The following is an 18021-nucleotide window of genomic DNA, read 5'->3' as shown; positions in this document are numbered from 1 at the left end:
CTATTGTTACTATTAATTCACAGTTGATTGTATTACTTGACATACCTTTAACACAGAAGGAATGATAAAGGCACAATATTTGTCGATATAAGTTGATAGGGGTAGAGACGTTGACAGACAAGCAGCAGAAACTCAAGAGAAGCAGTTACACACGCCACGTCATAAGAGAGGTTACAGGGTTGGGACATCACCTAAGGCTAAACAGTAATAATGGACGCAGGTAATACTAAACAGTATTAGTTATCAATTGAGGTTTACTTTTTCCAACAGAAGCGTTACCTAAACGTTTACCGTCTATCTCTACAAGTAGTCAGCGATAAACATAAATGTCGAGAAACGCCGTTGCTCGACAACATTAGTACATTCGTTTTTTGGAATCGTTAGTCATAAAAACATCATAAAAATATTACCCCATAGCGTTGCGGAAAGAACGACATATCATTTATATATATATATCTTAGTCATTTATAAATGACTAAGCAATTTTAATGCCTTGTCATTTTTTCTCCTCTGAGCTTTCTATCGCTTTCTATTGGATTGCCATAGGGAAAGCTTTAGATTATTGCCTTTTCCTTCCATTTATATCTGACTTCTAAAGAGAGACGACAGCTACGCGAGAAACATGCTTACCAATTGTTCTCTGAAGGTGCGAAAATTAATTAACGCCTTGACAATCCATTTTTTAACACGACGCCTCAAATCTATTTCAACTTCTAAAGTTGTGTATGTGTTTTAGTGCCACTATATTAAGTTTGTAGCACAACTAAGAATGTGGTTGCTGTTGTTTTTTTAGCTTACAATATGTATGACATTATATAAGCTTTTCAGCTGTAAACGTAGACTAATGGTTAGACTTTCTCTCATGTACGCATCCATCCTCTTGTGTCATCTTTTATCACAGCCGACTTAGCTGTAGGGCCTGGGGACTTATGTAACATAACCCAAATTGATAACATTGGAGTAAAATGAGAAAGTTACGTATAGACGACGAAAGAAAGTTTTCAAAATCTCATAAACATAAATAGGTTCTGTCCTAGGTACTCCAATAGTCTGCTCACAGCTCTAACCTAGACAACATGTCTGACGAGTCCTGGAAAATTCAGTTTCACGATATTCCTAAAACACACTCGCAGTCGTTTAAGGAACTCTTTACCGGTTACGATGATGGACTTGTTCGAAGTGAACCTGGTGGATTCGTAGCGACTCCAACGTATTCCCGAAATGCAGAAAAGATCTTCCGGATGCAAGTGAGGAGTGACGATGTCTGGCTTCTTACTTTTCCCAAATGTGGTAAGTTATAATGGAAAATTGAACGACGATGAGAAATAAAAAAAGAAACAAATTCGTTTGATAACAGGAACCACTTGGACTTGTGAATTGTTATGGTTATTACAAAACAATTGCGATTTCGAGGCAGCCAGTAAAGCGGGTCTTACACTTCGAGCTCCATTCTTAGAGTACATTGATCACTTCCATATTGCAGCATTTGCAGTTGTTTAAATGAGTGCTCATTCGAATTTCAGGATGCCTTATTTGAGCACGCGCATGTCCGGAATCAAAGACAAACTAATGACTTTGGATAAGGTGGAACAACTGCCGTCACCCAGAGTCATACGACCCCATTTGCCGTTTTACCTGCTTCCTCCACAACTACTAGATGCAGCCAAGGTATTCTCCAAAAACATTGCAAACCTAACTGAATTGCGATTTTAAATCGTTTAACTGAAGGTCGTTTACGTGGCACGCAATCCGAAGGATGTGATTGTTTCGTACTATTTCCACCACAAGCTGATCAAATTGCACGGTTACACTGGAACTTTGGAAGAATTTGCTCAATTCTTTATGGATGACGAAGGTCTGAAGCGAATCAATGTTTTATTAAGCCTTTCTAAAAGACTCACCTTATTTCCTAATTGTAATAGTGTACAATGCTCCCTTCTTCCCTCATATCCTGGAAGCTTGGTCTAAACGACATCATCCCAACATGCATTTCATGTTCTACGAGGACATGAAAAGGGTACTTGACAGCAATTCATTTGTGAACAAAATCGAATGAAATCTCAGCATTAAAAAATATGGCGTTGTGCTTGTGCCAATATAGGATTTGCGGGGAGAGATCGGAAAGGTGGCTTCCTTTCTCGGAAAATCGCTGAGCGAAAAGCAACTGGTGGCATTGACAGAGCACTTGAAATTTGAGAATTTCCAAAAGAATGAAACGGTCAATAATGAATCGGGGAAAAAGACTGGTGCCATGAGTCAGGAAGGAAGATTTATCCGGCAAGGTATACCCTACAAAATTGAGATTAGCGTTTCATTTGATTTATTTTTATTCACTTAAATGTTTTCCCTTAACTGCGTGAAATGCTTCTCTTACTGCAGGCAAAACAGGGGACTGGAAAAATCACTTTAGTCCCGAGTTGAACAATCGTATTGACGAATGGATTCAGAAGAATTTGGCTAACACGGATTTAACTTTTATCACTGAACTCGAGTACCAGGACTAGTTTTCGCAATTTTATACGCTATTAATCGTTTATGTGCAGGCATAAGGAAAATCCACTCCCGCAATCAAATAAACCAGTGCCGCGTCGCAGTCAAATTGTTGTACTTGCAGTTAACGTTGTTAGCAAAAAATTGTCCCTACGCTTTTGCAAGTTTACTAGAAAGCTCGTAACAACGTAACGTATACGATAAGCTGGTAACTGCGTAACGTTCCTAAGGCTAATTCGATTTTTTTTTGTCGCGCCATACCTAAAAAAAACCGTAACTGGGGTGGCAATGTAACAAGATAAAATGATGACAGTACCCTTATGAGGAAAACTTTTATCCTTCCGGAAATTGATTTCAAATCGACCGAAATAATTTCCAAAGAATCTTTTAAAAAATGCTGAAAAAGGAGAGGGGGCACCCGGGTTTGAACCGGGGACCTCTCGATCTGCAGTCGAATGCTCTACCACTGAGCTATACCCCCATGCGTTAAGAGATTTTCATAGACATCTCAAGTAATGTGGAAACTGTTGTGAGTAGAATGTGGCAAATCTAAATGTACCAAAAATTTTCTGTTATTCTGCGGTGGCAAGGGAATAGAAAGCAACAGTTGTCGCAAAAATTCATTAGGAAGTTAAATCTTATGATACTTGGAAGTGTTCTAGGATTAACCGGTATTGTTTACATGTAATACGAATTGATCTACTTATTACAAACAGGGGGCACCCGGGTTTGAACCGGGGACAATTCGATCTGCAGTCGAATGCTCTACCACTGAGCTATACCCCCGTTACTGCGTAATAAATTAACGCATAATGCAATTCGTACAAGGTGAGAGATAATTCGTAAGTTCGAATCACCTTACCGAGTTGTAAATACCAAGGACTATTTTTGTTTGTTTTTTTACAGGTCCTTCCAAATGAATGTTTCGTCATGTCAGTCTGTCGGAAAACACCTGCTTAATACAACAAACGAAGCAGGTATATACCGTTTATCAGTTAGTCACTGGAAGACAATAAAAACATGTGAAAAATTCAAAAGGAATTTATTTTTTATGAAAACAAATATTAAATAACAAAATTATGTTAATAAAACGCTGGAGTGTCCATTCTGAAACCAGTTGCTCTTTCTTGAACCTTTGTTATAGTTATGGAGGAGGTAAAAGCGCAATGACTTGATCATACAATCTCTCTTTGACATCTGACCCCTATCAACGAACAAGTGAGAAAAATAATTTGCGATATTCCAGTGACACAATAGGACAATTTTGTCTAGCTAACGGTTGTGATTGATTATGCCTACCCATATAAAATCAAGGTGGTTATAATTGCCAATACGCGTAGAATCTTTGAGGTTGCCGAGTTGTGTGAGGAGCCAATCTACGTCCTGAAAGCCAATTGAATAAAAACTCAAACTTTGCTGAAGTATTCCAACGTTTTGAAAATGGGACAAAATATATACCATTGGGGTTACTATACGGTCATTCCCTCCCGAGAAGACGTACACCTAAACGATAAAATTTAATCTAGTAACACGTTATCAATGGTGACAATGTTAAATTGATCATATACCGGAGCCGTAACCTTTCCTAGGTCGTATTCCAACGGTTTGGTTGATCCGTATCGCATCAGGTTACCTTTCCATCCGTAATCATAAGCCTGAAATGTTTCGCCTGTGCCGAAGAAATACATGAAACACATTAAGGCACATTCGGAATAGCTGTAAGCAAACAACCTTTCCAAAAGCGATTACCTGCAGCGTAATTTTGCGCGAATTGCGCAATGACAGGTACTGAAGTTCCCATCAAATAATTGGACCCCACCAGCGGTATAATTTCCTTGATTTCGAAACAAGCAGAACATTATTTTATTGCCTTTATGTTTTTTCATCTTTGATTTCGAAGACTTGCCACATCAAAATTATCCGGGTTTGGTCCTGCAATTGCCATGAACAAGTCTCTGCAGAATCGCGCTTGGTGGTACGTTTGTTCACATATTAGGTCGTATAAAACATCGGGGATACCTTGGCTGTCAAGCCATCCCCAAGTTCCAATCGACTTGAGAATAGCCTGCACATTAGATCCGACAAATATTCGTTAGGACCAAAACGAAACGTTTTTAAAAACTCACAGTTTTACCTCAAAAAGTTTACCAAACGGAGCCAAGATGCGGAATAGCGCAGTAGTGAAATGTGCAAAGGAAGATAAGGGTGCAAGGCCAACCTGCATCATGATTCTATAATTATATGCACACCTTGCAATTTACTACATTAATTGTCAGTTACCATGGCATCAATTTTTGCGTTGAGCTCCGGGTGTTTGATCATGGCGATAAAAAACGCACCGCATCCCAACGAATGTCCAATATAAGACAACGTCGATTGCCTAGTTTCTTTTAATATATAATTAATGATTCCTGGAATATCGTGATCCCCTATTTCGTCCCAACTGGTAACATGACGTACAAAGTGTGTAAAAATGTGAAAACTTCACAAATAAAATATAATCAGATTGCACCTAAATTTCCAAAATTGAGCTCGTTTGGGATTGAGGGTTGTATGTCTTCTTGCGTACCTGTTGCCCCGGTAATTACCGAGCCATACGTCGTACGACTGAGATGCCAACAGTATCGCTTCAATTGAACATACAAAATTGGCTATGATTACCTGTATTACCACAGCTTTATTATTGTTATTATTATTTGTACCGAGAGAACGGCTGGAAGGATTGACGAGCCAAGTGCCGGAAGACTCCAACACACCATGTATTAAAAGCACAACCTTCTTTGGGCCTGTCGATAATTGGGGTGGGATACGATGAAGCTCTAGAATATATCTAAAAATAAAAGAAAATTCAGTTCTTTTCGGTTCATGATAAGTCACCATTGTCAGAGTTTGCTTGCGCGATGAAATGATTAAATGTATACCGACCCATCGTCTGTGGTTACGTGATGAGTTTCTACCGGATAACCTCGATTTTTGATCACTTCGGGCTGTGTGATAGAAAAAAGCTCGTGATAAATTTTGAAATGAACTTTTCGAAAGCTTAATTCAATAGAGAAGCATTCAACATACCGTCGTATACGAGGATTCCACATTTTTCGGTAGGCGATTGAAGAATTTTGCGCGTTCTTCTTCCGCTTTCCTCCGCCAATTTTTGACTAGTATGCGAGCTGTTACATCACCAATGTTATTTGAACTGCACTCAGTTAAAACGACTAACGCCAAAGCAAACCTGTACCAACATTCTGATCGAATGGGAAACATGCCAACAACACTCTTCCTTGGTGAGAAGACATCGCCAGACTGAAACTGGTTGTCCAGCACTGAAAGAAAGAAAATTTTCATCAGCTACCATGATAATACATAAAGAACAAGATAAATAGGGAAGCACCACTGAAAAAAGGACCACAAAATTGAAGGAAACCACTACCATACATGGGCCAGAAGCCTCTGCCTCTTGTGCAATTTGCCGTTGCATACATTTTAGTATACGGATATTCTTTCAAAGAACCTGTTTTTGTTCCGTCTTTTACGAATACATAAGGTTCCATCATTTAGGATGTGTGGGTATAAATTTCATCCGCCAAAAAGCACCGTTAGTCACGATTTTTGTGAAGGGTTGAAATTGATTGAGGAACTTCACGAGGCGCTTTACCATAGACCATAAGGACATTTACTTTTTAATAAATCTAGGCTGGAGTAGCCTACAGTTCAGTTTTTTTTTTAGCACCAAGTAACTTATGGCAAGTGTCACCTAATTATTGATGCCGTCTGCGTAGGATGCTGTACAATAACGATATTTGTCCGATATATATACTAGCCAAGCTTCACTGAAAAGAGAAATGCGTTATAAGCCCCAGCATAAAACAATTTCAATAACAGACTACATTGGCGAATGCGATGAAAGGTACATCTCATCAATGCCAAGTGGTCACTATGCACCTTTCGTAGATTTAATATATTTTGAGTACTTAGTTTGATGATCCTTCAACTTGCTACAAAATTTCATAGGATTTCTCTTCGTCTAATGCAGAAGTCGAAAATTGATTGATTTTATTAAGATTTTCTGATTTCTTTTCTCCTGCTGTGTTGAGAGAAAAGGTTTGTCCCACTTCTGTGCGAGAGCAAAATGAACTAACTTGCCTTATAATCAGCGATGTGTTGCAACATTTTTGATGAAATGGTGCCAAGTTGCGGCCAAACAGAACTCTGCAGTCCCCATTTTCATCACTCACACGCGAATTGAAGGCCAAACACGTGTATAAGGAAGCTTTCCATATCTGCTCTTTAGGTCAACTATATGTCCACATTTATTGTCAATATCATGCCGCAATGTTAAATCACGAATCAATATTACTATAGGAAATCGTCAGTATAAATTACTTCAGTTGGCAACAAATCCCGGGTACAACATGGCATTTGAAATTTAAATAGATTGCGATCTTCAGTCAATGTGTGCACGATCATGCAACTGGCTTTACGATCGTAAGCATAAAATTTTTTGCGTGTGCCTGCCTTGATTTGATGAGCGCACGTTGAACTGAGCCCTTTGACCGAAATAGTCGCCTATCCTCCCTACTTACCTATGTTATTGTAATATCCGCAGGTGACATTTCCCGAGTCGTAGAGCGAAAAATACGAAAACAAAGATCGTTTCTAACGTTTACTCTTCAAACAAAAAAATTTGTTTTGCATGTCATGTCACTTCCAGACTAAAAAGAGGATCTTGTATGCTTTCCATTCTGTTCCACTTAGGTCACAATGTCAATAGCACGAAAAAGGTACTCCCAACCACTGATGTCGATAAGGTGCAACGGGAAGAGAAAACTGAATGAACTAGATTGAAAGAAAAAAGTGGGAATTTTTGGAACGGGATTCCCCGAATTTTTTTTACAAAATTTGCACAAAAAGTTCATCGCTTGGAATTCAATAAAAATTACGAGGTATAGTCTAAGTTGAACGCCTTATTCCGGTGAAAACTATAAGGCCAGTTGAAAAACAAACTTGATTTATATGGTTAGCGTTCAATTCTGCATCGAAATCATGTATTTTAAGCCAAATTTAAAATTTAACCATAACTGAAAATAAGCCCGACAAAAACAAATATAGCCCGACTTTTCCATCAGTTTTATATTTTTACAAAAATCTTTAATATAGCAATGGATATACATGATTTCGATTCAGAATTGAATGATAAACACAGAAATCAACTTTTTTTTCAATACGACTTATATTTTCCTAAATAAACGAAGGAAACAAGCGTGCCAGTACACAACGGTAGGTCTATCTACTGAAAAATAGCGCTAGTGTTGCCACGTGCTGGCGTGTTAGTTTTTGTGGTGTTAAAAAAACGGTTTACGTAATGAAAAAAAGAACAATTTTCCCAGAATCAGCATTCAATTTTGTATATATTTTGTGATTTTCACCCAATTCCAATAAGTGTCAATTTTTACAGGTATAAATTTTAAGCCCGACAAAATAAGCCCCGACTTGTGTTTTTGACGTCTTATTTAAAAAATATAAGGCCAATTAAAAAGTAAACTTGATTTTCGTGATTAGCATTCCATCTGCATCGAAACCATGTATTTTAAGCCAAATTTAAAATTTGGCCAAAAATGAAAAAGTGAGAAGGTTATAGCCTTCCCACTTTTTCAATTTTTGTCAAATTCTAGATATACTTAAAAATACATTATGCAAATTCGAAATTGATCGCTGATGACGAAAATATGGCTGATTTTTATATTAGGCTTATACATTTTGAATAAATCGTAAAAAACAGAAGGCCAGGTTTATTTTGTTGGGCTTAAAATTTTGTCCTATTAAAAAATAATATCATTAGATTTAGATGAATATACATGATTCTTGTTTAAAATTTGACAAGGAACACGAAAATGAAATTAGTTTTTACGTAGACTTTATGATTTTTTAATAATCAAAGAAGTTTGATGTGTCACGCTAGTGCTGTAGCGTACTGGCGCGCTAGTAATGGTTTCGATTCGCACACACTAATTTTATATTTTAGATTACTCAAAAACTATAAACGCTACCTAAAAACAAATGCCATTTTCGTTTTTCTTAATTAATTTGGAATCAGAATCGTATATAGTTATCCATATTGAATGATATTATATTTTAATAGGAAAAAATTTTAAGCCCGACAAAATAGGCCCAACAAAATCCCCACTTTCTGTTTTTTATGTTTAATTAAAAAACTATAAGGCCAATTAAAAAATAAACTTCATTTTCGTGAATAGCATTCCATTATGGCTATCCGTTTTTACACAAAAAAAAAAAAAAAATTTCGCCAAAAAAAAAAAAAAAAAAATCACACTTTTTTCTTTTTTTCCGACACGTAGCCATCTACCGCTCAGACTCGTTATTACTGGCATAGGCAATTTCAGTCCATTGGATGCCATTCGCAGTTAGTTCAGTAGCGTGGATGGAGAGAATAACGCGTGGCTGGAGGAACAATTGAAAAATGGATAAGATAATACAACAAAAGGATGGTAAGTATAAACATTATTCTATTAGTTTTCAATTATTAATTATTGTTTATTAGATCAAATTATGAAGCTGCAGGCCCAATTATTGGAACAACACAAAATATTAGAGAACAGCAAAGCTAAAGATGGTAAGGCCTAATACATAATGATTCTATTTATTTGCTTTTATTCATTTGTGTTTTGTAGCTCAAATTTTGAGTCTACAAGCTCAGCTAGAGGAAAAGAACAAATTGGAATGGAACAGTTTCCAAACAGTGAAGGAGGTTTTTCCAAACTCATCCCTAACTGAACATGAGGATGAATTGGCATTAGGCGAACACAGTCAGGTACCTAAACTTTTCAAATAAGAATTCAAAATAAGTATAGAATTTTAACAAACAATTATTTATTGCTTAGTTATTCAGTCTACCACCTGACAGTGTGTTAAAGTTAAATTCTGTTAGTGCTGCACTAAAAGAATTGTTAGTAATAAGTCCATGCAGCGAAGGAATTGAACAATTGTGGGACCGTATTTGGGCTGAAAATGGGTGTGGTACGGAAACCCAGAAATAGCATGAGTTCAACATAAAACATGAATTAGGTACTTTTCGGTTTTTTGTCTATCGAAACAGTATTTTTAATGCTATTATTTTGCATTCACAGAATTCTAGTGGGGGATCAAGTCAAGTCTAGAAGTGTTACAGGATGGAAGAGTGAGCCTACAGTTGAAAAACACTGAAAGTGCATTACCATTAAGGTATGAGGTAAAGTAATAGAGTATGCAAATTGTCTAATGAGAAGTACCATCTTGTGTGAATGAATCCTGTGTAACAGCAATCCTTTATAGTTCTGTTATAGCTAGAAGCCTCAAATAATTCTGCTTCTCTTGCTAAAGAACAACTTGTCCTTTACACTCAGAGTGTTGGTGAAGCTGGGTACTTAAATGGCCCTAAAGATGTTTCACTTCACTGGCATTGCAGCGATGAACATCATACATGGACTCTTTAGGTATGAAAGGAATTTTCTTGAAAAATTTTTGAATTTATGATGAAGCTTTTCTCCTCCTTTTTGCCAACCATGTCTAATCTACAAAAAAAAATTTATCCAATAGGAAAGGATTTTCAGCATACTGGGAACACAACTATCAACAATGCAACATTCTAGGGGTGTTATTTTATCATTCAAGACCCTTATACAATGATTTTCATCTACAATTTGTATGGCCTTTCTCGAGCTTCTGCCAGAAGTTGAATCTATGAGTCATGTAAGTTCCATGATCAACAATTGATGTGTTTAACGGTGTTGTTTTTCTTTTCTCAATATAGGTTAATAGTAACATTGGATCTGAAAAAATTCTTGGTTGGGGCATGACACTGAATAAATTGTAATGATTGGATGGATGACATGATATTTCTATACTTCATTCGGATTCCCGAAACGGTATTTGATATTAAAAAAATTGAAGTGCATATCTGGGCTCCCTTCTTTCGTAGCCCCGTTTCCCCTTGACTCGTAATAAGCCCGTAGGGGGTCATGCCCCTACTGTACGGTATATATAAAAATAACATATACCGAGGTTTGGAGGGCTCTGGCCGGAAAGGGGACGTGGGGTGCCGCTTCGTCCGATGATGTGTTCACGGAGGGTGACGTGGCTGCCCACAAATCCGAACTAAAGGTTAATCGCTCCTGTAAAAATGTTCCAAATCTTCAGCTCTTCTTCCGGCTTCTCTTAGCCAATCACCGGGTAATCTCCCCGGTGGGTCAACAAGGCAGTGTCTCCCCCTGCCTGGGTTGACGGCAACTTTTGAAAGGGCTATTGTGCCTTTTTAAAGTTGCAAAAATAATTGTAATGTGCAGAGAATTGTCAATAAAATTTTTTTTATAAAATATTTTTTGCAAAATTCGTTTCTTTCATTGTCTGTATTCGCTGTGTTCACACGTTACATTTTTTATATTTAGCTTGCTTAATTCACCTTTATTGTTTTTGTCACCTTTGATGGTAAGCATTGTTTCCATTGGTTTATCGTTTATCTGTAAGTATTATTTATTACACTATTTGAATTCTTCAACTTAGATTCAAGGAACAATCTGGATATTTTATGAAGTAATTTTGCATTTTGTTTTACTCGTATGTGAACCGATCCCCAGACATTCAGCTTGCAACGCCGATGCTCTAACATTGAGCCACGAGATTTATCTAAATATTTTATTATCGCATATCATATGTTATCGTCTAGGATGTTTATGCAGTCTTTCACAACTATATGTTTATATTTCTATTGGTTCCATAAGGTTCTTAGCTCTGTGGTAGAGCTTTTATCTGCGATACCTGTTACCCTGGGTTCAAACCTCAGTAGATGTGTAGAAATGAAGTAGAAGAGTATATTGCAGAATTGCATTTCAGTTTTATTCTAAGTGTAAATGCAAGTCCACAAGTGACTAGAAAAAAAAGCCAACTTAAAATCATATGATTCGTGGCTCATTGGTAGAGCATCGGCGACGTATGCCAAACATCCAGGGTTCGATCCCTGGATAATAATAGAAGGCTTACAGATAAACGATAAACCAATACCCGTCACCTTACCATCAAATGTGACAAAAGAAAAGCCAAAAAAAAAAATTGATAAATGCAATATGTAAACAAAGCTAACACAGACAATGAAAGAAATGAATTTTGCAAAAAACATTTTATAAAAAAAATTTTATTGACAATTCTCTGCACATTACAATTATTTTTGCAACTTTAAAAAGGCACAATAGCCCTTTCAAAAGTTGCCGTCAACCCAGGCAGGGGGAGACACTGCCTTGTTGACCCACCGGGGAGATTACCCGGTGATTGGCTAAGAGAAGCCGGAAGAAGAGCTGAAGATTTGGAACATTTTTACAGGAGCGATTAACCTTTAGTTCGGATTTGTGGGCAGCCACGTCACCCTCCGTGAACACATCATCGGACGAAGCGGCACCCCACGTCCCCTTTCCGGCCAGAGCCCTCCAAACCTCGGTATATGTTGTTTTTATATATACCGTACAGTAGGGGCATGACCCCCTACGGGCTTATTATGAGTCAAGGGGAAACGGGGCTTCAGAAAAGAAGGGAGCCCAGATATGCACTTCAATTTTTTTAATATCAAATACCGTCTGGGGAATCCGAATTAAGTATAGCAATGTCATGTCATCCATCCAATCAATACAATTTATTCAGTGTCTTGCCCCAACCAAGAATCTTTTCAGATCCAATGTTACTATTAACCTATATTGAGAAAAGAAAAACAACACTGTTAAACACATCAATTGTTGATCATGGAACTTACATGACTCATAGATTCAACTTCTGGTGGAAGCTTGGGAAAGGACATACAAATTGCAGATTAACTTCATTGTATAAGGCTCTTGAATGATAAACTAGCACCTGTAGAATGTTGCATTGTTGATAGTTGTGTTCCCAGTACATGAAAATCCTTTCCTATTGGATAAAAATTTTTTTGGTAGATAAGACCTGGTTGGCAAAAAGGAGGAGAAATTTTTCGTCATAAATTCAAAATTATTTGAAGAAAAATCCTTTCATACCTAAAGAGTCCATGTATGATGTTCATCTCTGCAATAGCAGCAAAATTAAAACATCTTTAGGGCCATTTAAGTACCCAGTTTCCCCAACACTCTGAACGTAAAGGACAAGTTGTTCTTTAGACAGAGAAGCAGAATTATTTGAGGCTTCTAGCTGTGACAGAACTATAAAGGATTGCTGTTGTACTGGATTCATTAACACAAGATGGTACTTCTCATTAGGCAATTTGCATTACTCTATTAATTTACCTCACACCTTATGGTAATGCACTCTGTGTTTTTTCATCTGTAGGCTCACTCTTCCATCCTGTAACACTTCCAGACTTGATTTGATCCCCCGTTAAAATCTGTGAATGCAAAATAATAGCATTAAAAATACTTTTTCGATAGACAAAAAACCGAAAAGTACCTAATCCATGTTTCATGTTGAACTCGTGCCATTTCTGGGTTTCTGTACCACACCCATTTTCGGCCCAAATATGTTCCCACAATTGTTCAGTTCCTTCACTGCATGAGCTTATTACTAACGATTCCTTTAGTGCAGCACTAACAGAATTTAAATTTAACACACTGTCATGTGGTGGACTGAATAACTAAGCAATAAATAACTGTTTTTTAAAATTCTATACTTATTTTGAATTCTTACTTGAAAACTTTAGGTACCTGGCTGTGTTCGCCTAATGCCAACTCATCCTCACGTTCAGTTACAGATGAGTTTTGAAAAACCTCCTTCACTGTTTGGAAACTGTTCTGTTCCAATTTGTTCTTTTCCCCTAGCTGAGCTTGAAGACTCAAAATTTGAGCTACAAAACACGAATGAATAAAAGCAAATAAATAGAATCATTACGTGTTAGGCCTACGATCCTTAGCTTTGTTATCTAATATTTTGTGTTGTTCCAATAACTGGGCCTGCAGCTTCATAATTTGATCTAATAAACAATAATTAATAATTGAAAACCAATATAATAATGTTTATACTTACCATTTTTTTGTTTTATTATCTTATCCATTTTTCAATTGTTCCTCCAGCCACGCGTTGTTCTCCAGCCACGCTACTCAATTAACTGCTAATGGGATACAATTAACTCAAATTGCTTACATGCCTGTAACAACGAAACCGACTGATAGATGGCTACGGGTAGAAAAAAGAGAAAAAAGTGCGATTTTTTTTTTCCGCCATTTTTTTTTTTTTATGTAAAACGGATTGTCATATTGCCATAGAGAAGGCTATAGTCTTCCCACTTTTGTCAAAATCGGCCAAAAACGACATCTCTTGGAATTCGATGAAACTCACACGGTATAGTCAACAATGATCGCTGATTTGGATTATGAAATTGGTTTTCTCGTTAAACTAGCTGTTTTCAAAATAAACTAAAAAAAATGTCCTGTTCAACCCCGACTTTTATGGTTTTGTGTGATTAATTCAAACGTTATAAGGCCAATTAAAAAACAAACTTGTTTTCCATGATTAGCGTTCAATTCTGCATCGAAATCACGTATTTTAAGCCAAATTAAAAATTTATCCATAACTGAAAATAAGCCCAACAAAATAAAATAAGCCCGACTTTTCCATCAATTTTGCATTTTTACAGAAATCTTTAACATAGCAATGATTATACATGATTTCAATTCAGAATTGAACGGAAAAAACAGAAATCAACTTTATTTTTCAAAACGATTTATAGTTTCCTAAATAAACGAAGGGAACTAGCGCGCCAGTACGCAACGGTTTCTAGTGAAAAATCACGCTAGCGCTGTCACGTACTGGCGCGTTATTTTTTGTGATGTACTTAAAAAACGGCCTTATTTCAAATTGTGCTTCCCTGACTAAAGCGATTAAAGGTCGGAAAACGTGCCCGTTGCCTTCCGTTGTCATTTCAGGACACAACAACACCGGTTGCAAAGCGCAAGAAAAAAATTTTAACTGACCATTTTCCCTAATGGATTATTATGAAATCTAAACATTCATATTGGAATTGTTTGCATGCGTACGAAGAGTAAAAGGTTTTACGATACTTTTCAGACATTGGAGAATGGATTGAGGTATGTGCAGCTCAACGTATATCGCAGTGCGAAGCTTTATGCGTGACCGGATTGCTGCTAATTATTATTCAAAAGGGAACCAAGATGTAAATGATGTCTTCCACCTGCAGAAGATATTGTTGACGTCCTTCTTCTATGTACATATATACTCCATGACAACTCCATGGCCCTCTCCTGTATGAACACTGAATAAAAAAAAAAAAAAGCTGGTCAAAAAAGAGGGACAATCTTTTTGGCGTTGCCATGACAACTTACCATCATGCGTCTTTCATATTGGTATAAAGTTTCCTCAGCCTGTTTCCATGACGCATTGGCAAGCGCACCATATTCAGCACATACAATGGATGACACAATAGAGCAAAACGAGGAGCCCCAGGACCCATTTCTAAAACTTTTTTTTGTTGCTGTTGTTCAAAATTCCCAAGATGTTAATAGAGAAGGTGAATGAAGTACATCCGATAGGAAGCATTAATTAGTCAGTTGCGTAACAATAGAATATGACGGCTATTCATCATTTACATTTTGTAAAATGTCCTTTTGTTACCTTCCCGTTAAGGGTCTTTTCTCAAAGTAATTGGTGAGTTCCAAACAAAGATTTTCACTTTTCGACGACTCAAAAAAAAAAAAAAAAACGTACGGAAGGCATTTACTTTAGACGTTATAGGTAGATGTGATTGGACGTTATTAGTGGGATGGATCGTGAGAGATGGAAGGGGAGAGAAAAGGGGAGAGAGATCGGCTTATAAATGTGTATTGCGAAGCTCCAAATGAGGCAGAGTCGACACATCCCTAGAGGCCCCGGCTTTGTGACCACTGAAAAAAAAAAAAAATAATAATAATAAAAAAAAAAAAAAAAAACCCAAAGGGAAGACGATAAGAAAAGGAAGTCGGTTGGTATATACTCGGCACAACATCTTCCTATAGACTATTGGCAAAAGGATATTCCGGGTGCAATGTCTGCTCATCTTTTTATTTGTTATGTTGATTCTTGGCAAGATGCAGGCCGCAAAAAAAAAAAAAAAAAAAAAAAAAAAAAAAAAAAAAAACATTATGAAATAATAATAATTTTCTTTTTCCTTTCAGCTTTCGTGTCCCCATCCATTTGTTTGGAACTGAACTGTGCAAAGAGATTATAGAAAGGGCTGGCCGTTCGACCGAAGCCAACGGCCAGACAAGACACAGTTTGATCTTGATGGACGACTTCAATTACGACCCTTTTTTCTTTCTTCCCCCATCTTTTTCTTTCTAAATTTTTGTCAAATTTATTGTGCCACTATCGAAATAGCGCATTTTAACGAAATAGAGCCAAGCGGACGGATGATATTTAAGGGGCTGATGGAAAGATCAGGTGGTGAGCCGACACAATGAGCTTGGGTAACTACGGAGTAGCCTCATAATGTCAGATCGTTGACTATGCAAAAGTGATGGCTATAGTCTCAGCTGTTGATAATGAATACTTGAGAAACAAGTCGATATTAGTTCGCTATAGAGGAGGAAGAAGCTTTAATATATAAGCATAAGATTGGGCAGCATATATATCGATGGCAAGCCGTTGTTCTCTGTTTGTCTTTCTTTTCTGGCTTCCCTATCCGATGTTCTATTCTTTGCTTCAGCAAGGCCGTGTGCCAGCAGAAGATCGCCTCCAAATGAACAGAGTGAAGGCAACCGGAAGGAAACGGGAGCTTGATTGAGGATCGATCCGCCGGAAGAGGAACGGCGTGATGATGACCGATATCCATCAAGCCAAATAAAAAAAAAAAAGAGAGAGAGAGAGGAACAAAAAAAAATAATAAATAATAAATAATAATACATAAGGGAAAAAATGGATAAAGAAAGAGAGAAAAAAAAAAAAAGAAAAAAAGATTGAGTTGGAACGCGTGGATGGATGTCTGCACGGATCGGTCGGTGATCTGCCAACTGGAAATCTTGCACAACATGCGATGCCATACACGGTTTGCCCTCCTTCTTTTTTTTTTTTTTTTTTTTTTTAAAGAGCCGTTTCATCAGAGAGGCCCTTTTCGCCTTACTCCGCCGTCTCTTCCGTTGCCTTTCCTCCGCATATATTCCATCTATTGGGCGGTCGATGATCGAATTGGGAGTATGTCGCTTGGCCAACTCGACGATGGATCCCTCCTTCCTTTATCCTCTCTTCACTTTCTTCACCGTGTCTCTCCGGTCACTTCCTACTTGCATTCGATCCCCAGTTTTTGGTAACATCCGCTTTGGCTGCATTTCCCCCTCCAAAATAGTATGCCTATATCTATACACATAGGCCTAGAGCAAGGTATGATCACATCATACGTTAGCCCATCATCTTTTACGTCATCGTACCCAAAAGAAAAACGAAATTTTCTTTTTTTTTTTTTTTTTCATTCCAGAAATGAGTGCGGCACCCACTCCAAACTTCAACGAAACGATTACGGCTTGAATTGGGAGGACCGATGCTTTGGAACGGCAAGTCCTTCACGGTCGACTTGTAATCGAATTTGAAGAGGTTTTTTTTTTTTTTTTTTTTTTTCATCACTTCACCACACGCTTTAAGAGATTTAAGATCATTCGGTAGACTATTTCCATCGGCTGGTGATTCGTACGTTTAAAATTGTTTTATATTATAACGGTGACAATCATTCATTTCAATCGTACAGCGAAATGCGCAGCTTATGTGCCGCGTGAATTGACACGTCGCCCGAAGCGCTGGTCGTTCTGCGAACGAGGCCTAGCGCTTTGAATCAAAATACTTACACATGAACGCTGATAGCATTCACGCAGTTTGTGTAGAAAATGAAAAAAAAAAAATGTCTTTTATGTAAAACGATGGAAGAAAATCGGTTAAACCGTCTGACAACGTCCAAAAAGCCGAGAAAGAGCAAAAACGAAAATGAAATCATTTTTCTTCTGATTCAGTTTTCTTTTCTTTTTTTTTCAACAATAGTTTTATTTCTATTATTCGCACAATCAGCTGCTTAGATCCTAAACTACTAGTTTTTTACTTCAATGTAGTACTTCCCCTTTTTTTGTAATTCCTGTTTCCCGCAGACCAGGTAAACCATCAAAGAACCTTCATTCCCTATTCATCCTCTTCTTCCCCCTTTATTCCTAATACTAATTCCCCATTTTTATTTCTGAAAATCTTATGTTCGATATGCTTTCAGATCGACAACAACCTTTTGTTACACATTTCCTTATTATACATCTACGCATGTAGTGCCCTATGCGCTTAAGCCGGTACTGATGCCTACCACTGATGGCTATGCAAAAATCCGTTTTGATTCCCGTACAACAGAAAAATCGATCGCATCAACGTCAAAGCTTTCAAACGTTGAGCTTCATTATGGTCTTTTCCGGACATCGGTGGATAAGTGTCAGTCACGGAGCTGACAGACAAAGTGCAACCGTGACTTTTTTTTTTTTTTTTTTAAAGCTTTTGTTACGTTGCTGCACGACC

The 18021-nt window shown here is 37.4% G+C and overlaps 3 protein-coding genes, 1 long non-coding RNA gene and 2 other non-coding genes across 6 annotated transcripts; 2 read left to right on the top strand and 4 right to left on the bottom strand.

Annotated features, from left to right (window-relative positions):
* The first annotated feature begins 1044 nt into the window (after positions 1-1044).
* Positions 1045-2599, top strand: LOC130689211 (sulfotransferase 1B1-like). Its single transcript, XM_057512244.2, has 7 exons — positions 1045-1290; positions 1358-1457; positions 1524-1668; positions 1729-1855; positions 1923-2017; positions 2102-2282; positions 2380-2599. The coding sequence occupies exons 1-7, from the start codon at positions 1077-1079 to the stop codon at positions 2502-2504; spliced, it is 987 nt and encodes a 328-aa protein (XP_057368227.1). The 5' UTR covers positions 1045-1076; the 3' UTR covers positions 2505-2599.
* Positions 2600-2899: 300 nt separating this feature from the next.
* On the bottom strand, positions 2900-2971 carry Trnac-gca (transfer RNA cysteine (anticodon GCA)). Its single transcript has one exon. It is a non-coding gene; the product is annotated as a tRNA-Cys (tRNA).
* Positions 2972-3204: 233 nt separating this feature from the next.
* On the bottom strand, positions 3205-3276 carry Trnac-gca (transfer RNA cysteine (anticodon GCA)). Its single transcript has one exon. It is a non-coding gene; the product is annotated as a tRNA-Cys (tRNA).
* A 309-nt stretch (positions 3277-3585) lies between these two features.
* LOC130688529 (gastric triacylglycerol lipase-like) lies at positions 3586-5799 on the bottom strand. The gene is made up of 12 exons (XM_057511509.2): positions 5560-5799; positions 5416-5477; positions 5193-5320; positions 5003-5117; positions 4771-4933; positions 4625-4708; positions 4397-4555; positions 4240-4324; positions 4059-4159; positions 3949-3993; positions 3790-3873; positions 3586-3694 (listed from the first exon to the last, which is right to left on the bottom strand). Exons 1-12 carry the CDS (start codon positions 5749-5751, stop codon positions 3635-3637), a joined length of 1278 nt encoding a protein of 425 aa, XP_057367492.1. The 5' UTR covers positions 5752-5799; the 3' UTR covers positions 3586-3634.
* A 3119-nt stretch (positions 5800-8918) lies between these two features.
* Positions 8919-10221, top strand: LOC130689231 (uncharacterized). Its single transcript, XM_057512268.2, has 6 exons — positions 8919-8993; positions 9047-9118; positions 9177-9316; positions 9387-9570; positions 9633-9977; positions 10081-10221. Exons 1-4 carry the CDS (start codon positions 8966-8968, stop codon positions 9540-9542), a joined length of 396 nt encoding a protein of 131 aa, XP_057368251.1. The 5' UTR covers positions 8919-8965; the 3' UTR covers positions 9543-9570; positions 9633-9977; positions 10081-10221.
* A 2732-nt stretch (positions 10222-12953) lies between these two features.
* Positions 12954-13610, bottom strand: LOC132088336 (uncharacterized). The gene is made up of 3 exons (XR_009421822.1): positions 13516-13610; positions 13197-13462; positions 12954-13126 (listed from the first exon to the last, which is right to left on the bottom strand). It is a non-coding gene; the product is annotated as an uncharacterized LOC132088336 (long non-coding RNA).
* Between the last annotated feature and the right edge of the window lie 4411 nt (positions 13611-18021).

This window comes from Daphnia carinata, chromosome 9 (genome assembly GCF_022539665.2).
Source record: "Daphnia carinata strain CSIRO-1 chromosome 9, CSIRO_AGI_Dcar_HiC_V3, whole genome shotgun sequence".
Taxonomy (NCBI): Eukaryota; Metazoa; Arthropoda; class Branchiopoda; order Diplostraca; family Daphniidae; genus Daphnia; species Daphnia carinata.
This window is presented reverse-complemented; position numbering and strand designations above follow the sequence as displayed.

Coding starts and splice junctions, on each gene's coding strand:
- LOC130688529 (XM_057511509.2), bottom strand. CDS start 5,751: ATGTTTCCCATTCGATCAGAATGTTGGTACAGGTTTGCTTTGGCGTTA. Junction 4,556..4,624: donor CGTTTGGTAAACTTTTTGAG/GTAAAACTGTGA, acceptor TCTAATGTGCAG/GCTATTCTCAAGTCGATTGG. Junction 4,325..4,396: donor ACCCGGATAATTTTGATGTG/GCAAGTCTTCGA, acceptor TTCGAAATCAAG/GAAATTATACCGCTGGTGGG.
- LOC130689211 (XM_057512244.2), top strand. CDS start 1,077: ATGTCTGACGAGTCCTGGAAAATTCAGTTTCACGATATTCCTAAAACA. Junction 1,291..1,357: donor TCTTACTTTTCCCAAATGTG/GTAAGTTATAAT, acceptor GTTTGATAACAG/GAACCACTTGGACTTGTGAA. Junction 1,669..1,728: donor AACTACTAGATGCAGCCAAG/GTATTCTCCAAA, acceptor GTTTAACTGAAG/GTCGTTTACGTGGCACGCAA.
- LOC130689231 (XM_057512268.2), top strand. CDS start 8,966: ATGGATAAGATAATACAACAAAAGGATG. Junction 8,994..9,046: donor GATAATACAACAAAAGGATG/GTAAGTATAAAC, acceptor ATTGTTTATTAG/ATCAAATTATGAAGCTGCAG. Junction 9,119..9,176: donor GAACAGCAAAGCTAAAGATG/GTAAGGCCTAAT, acceptor TGTGTTTTGTAG/CTCAAATTTTGAGTCTACAA.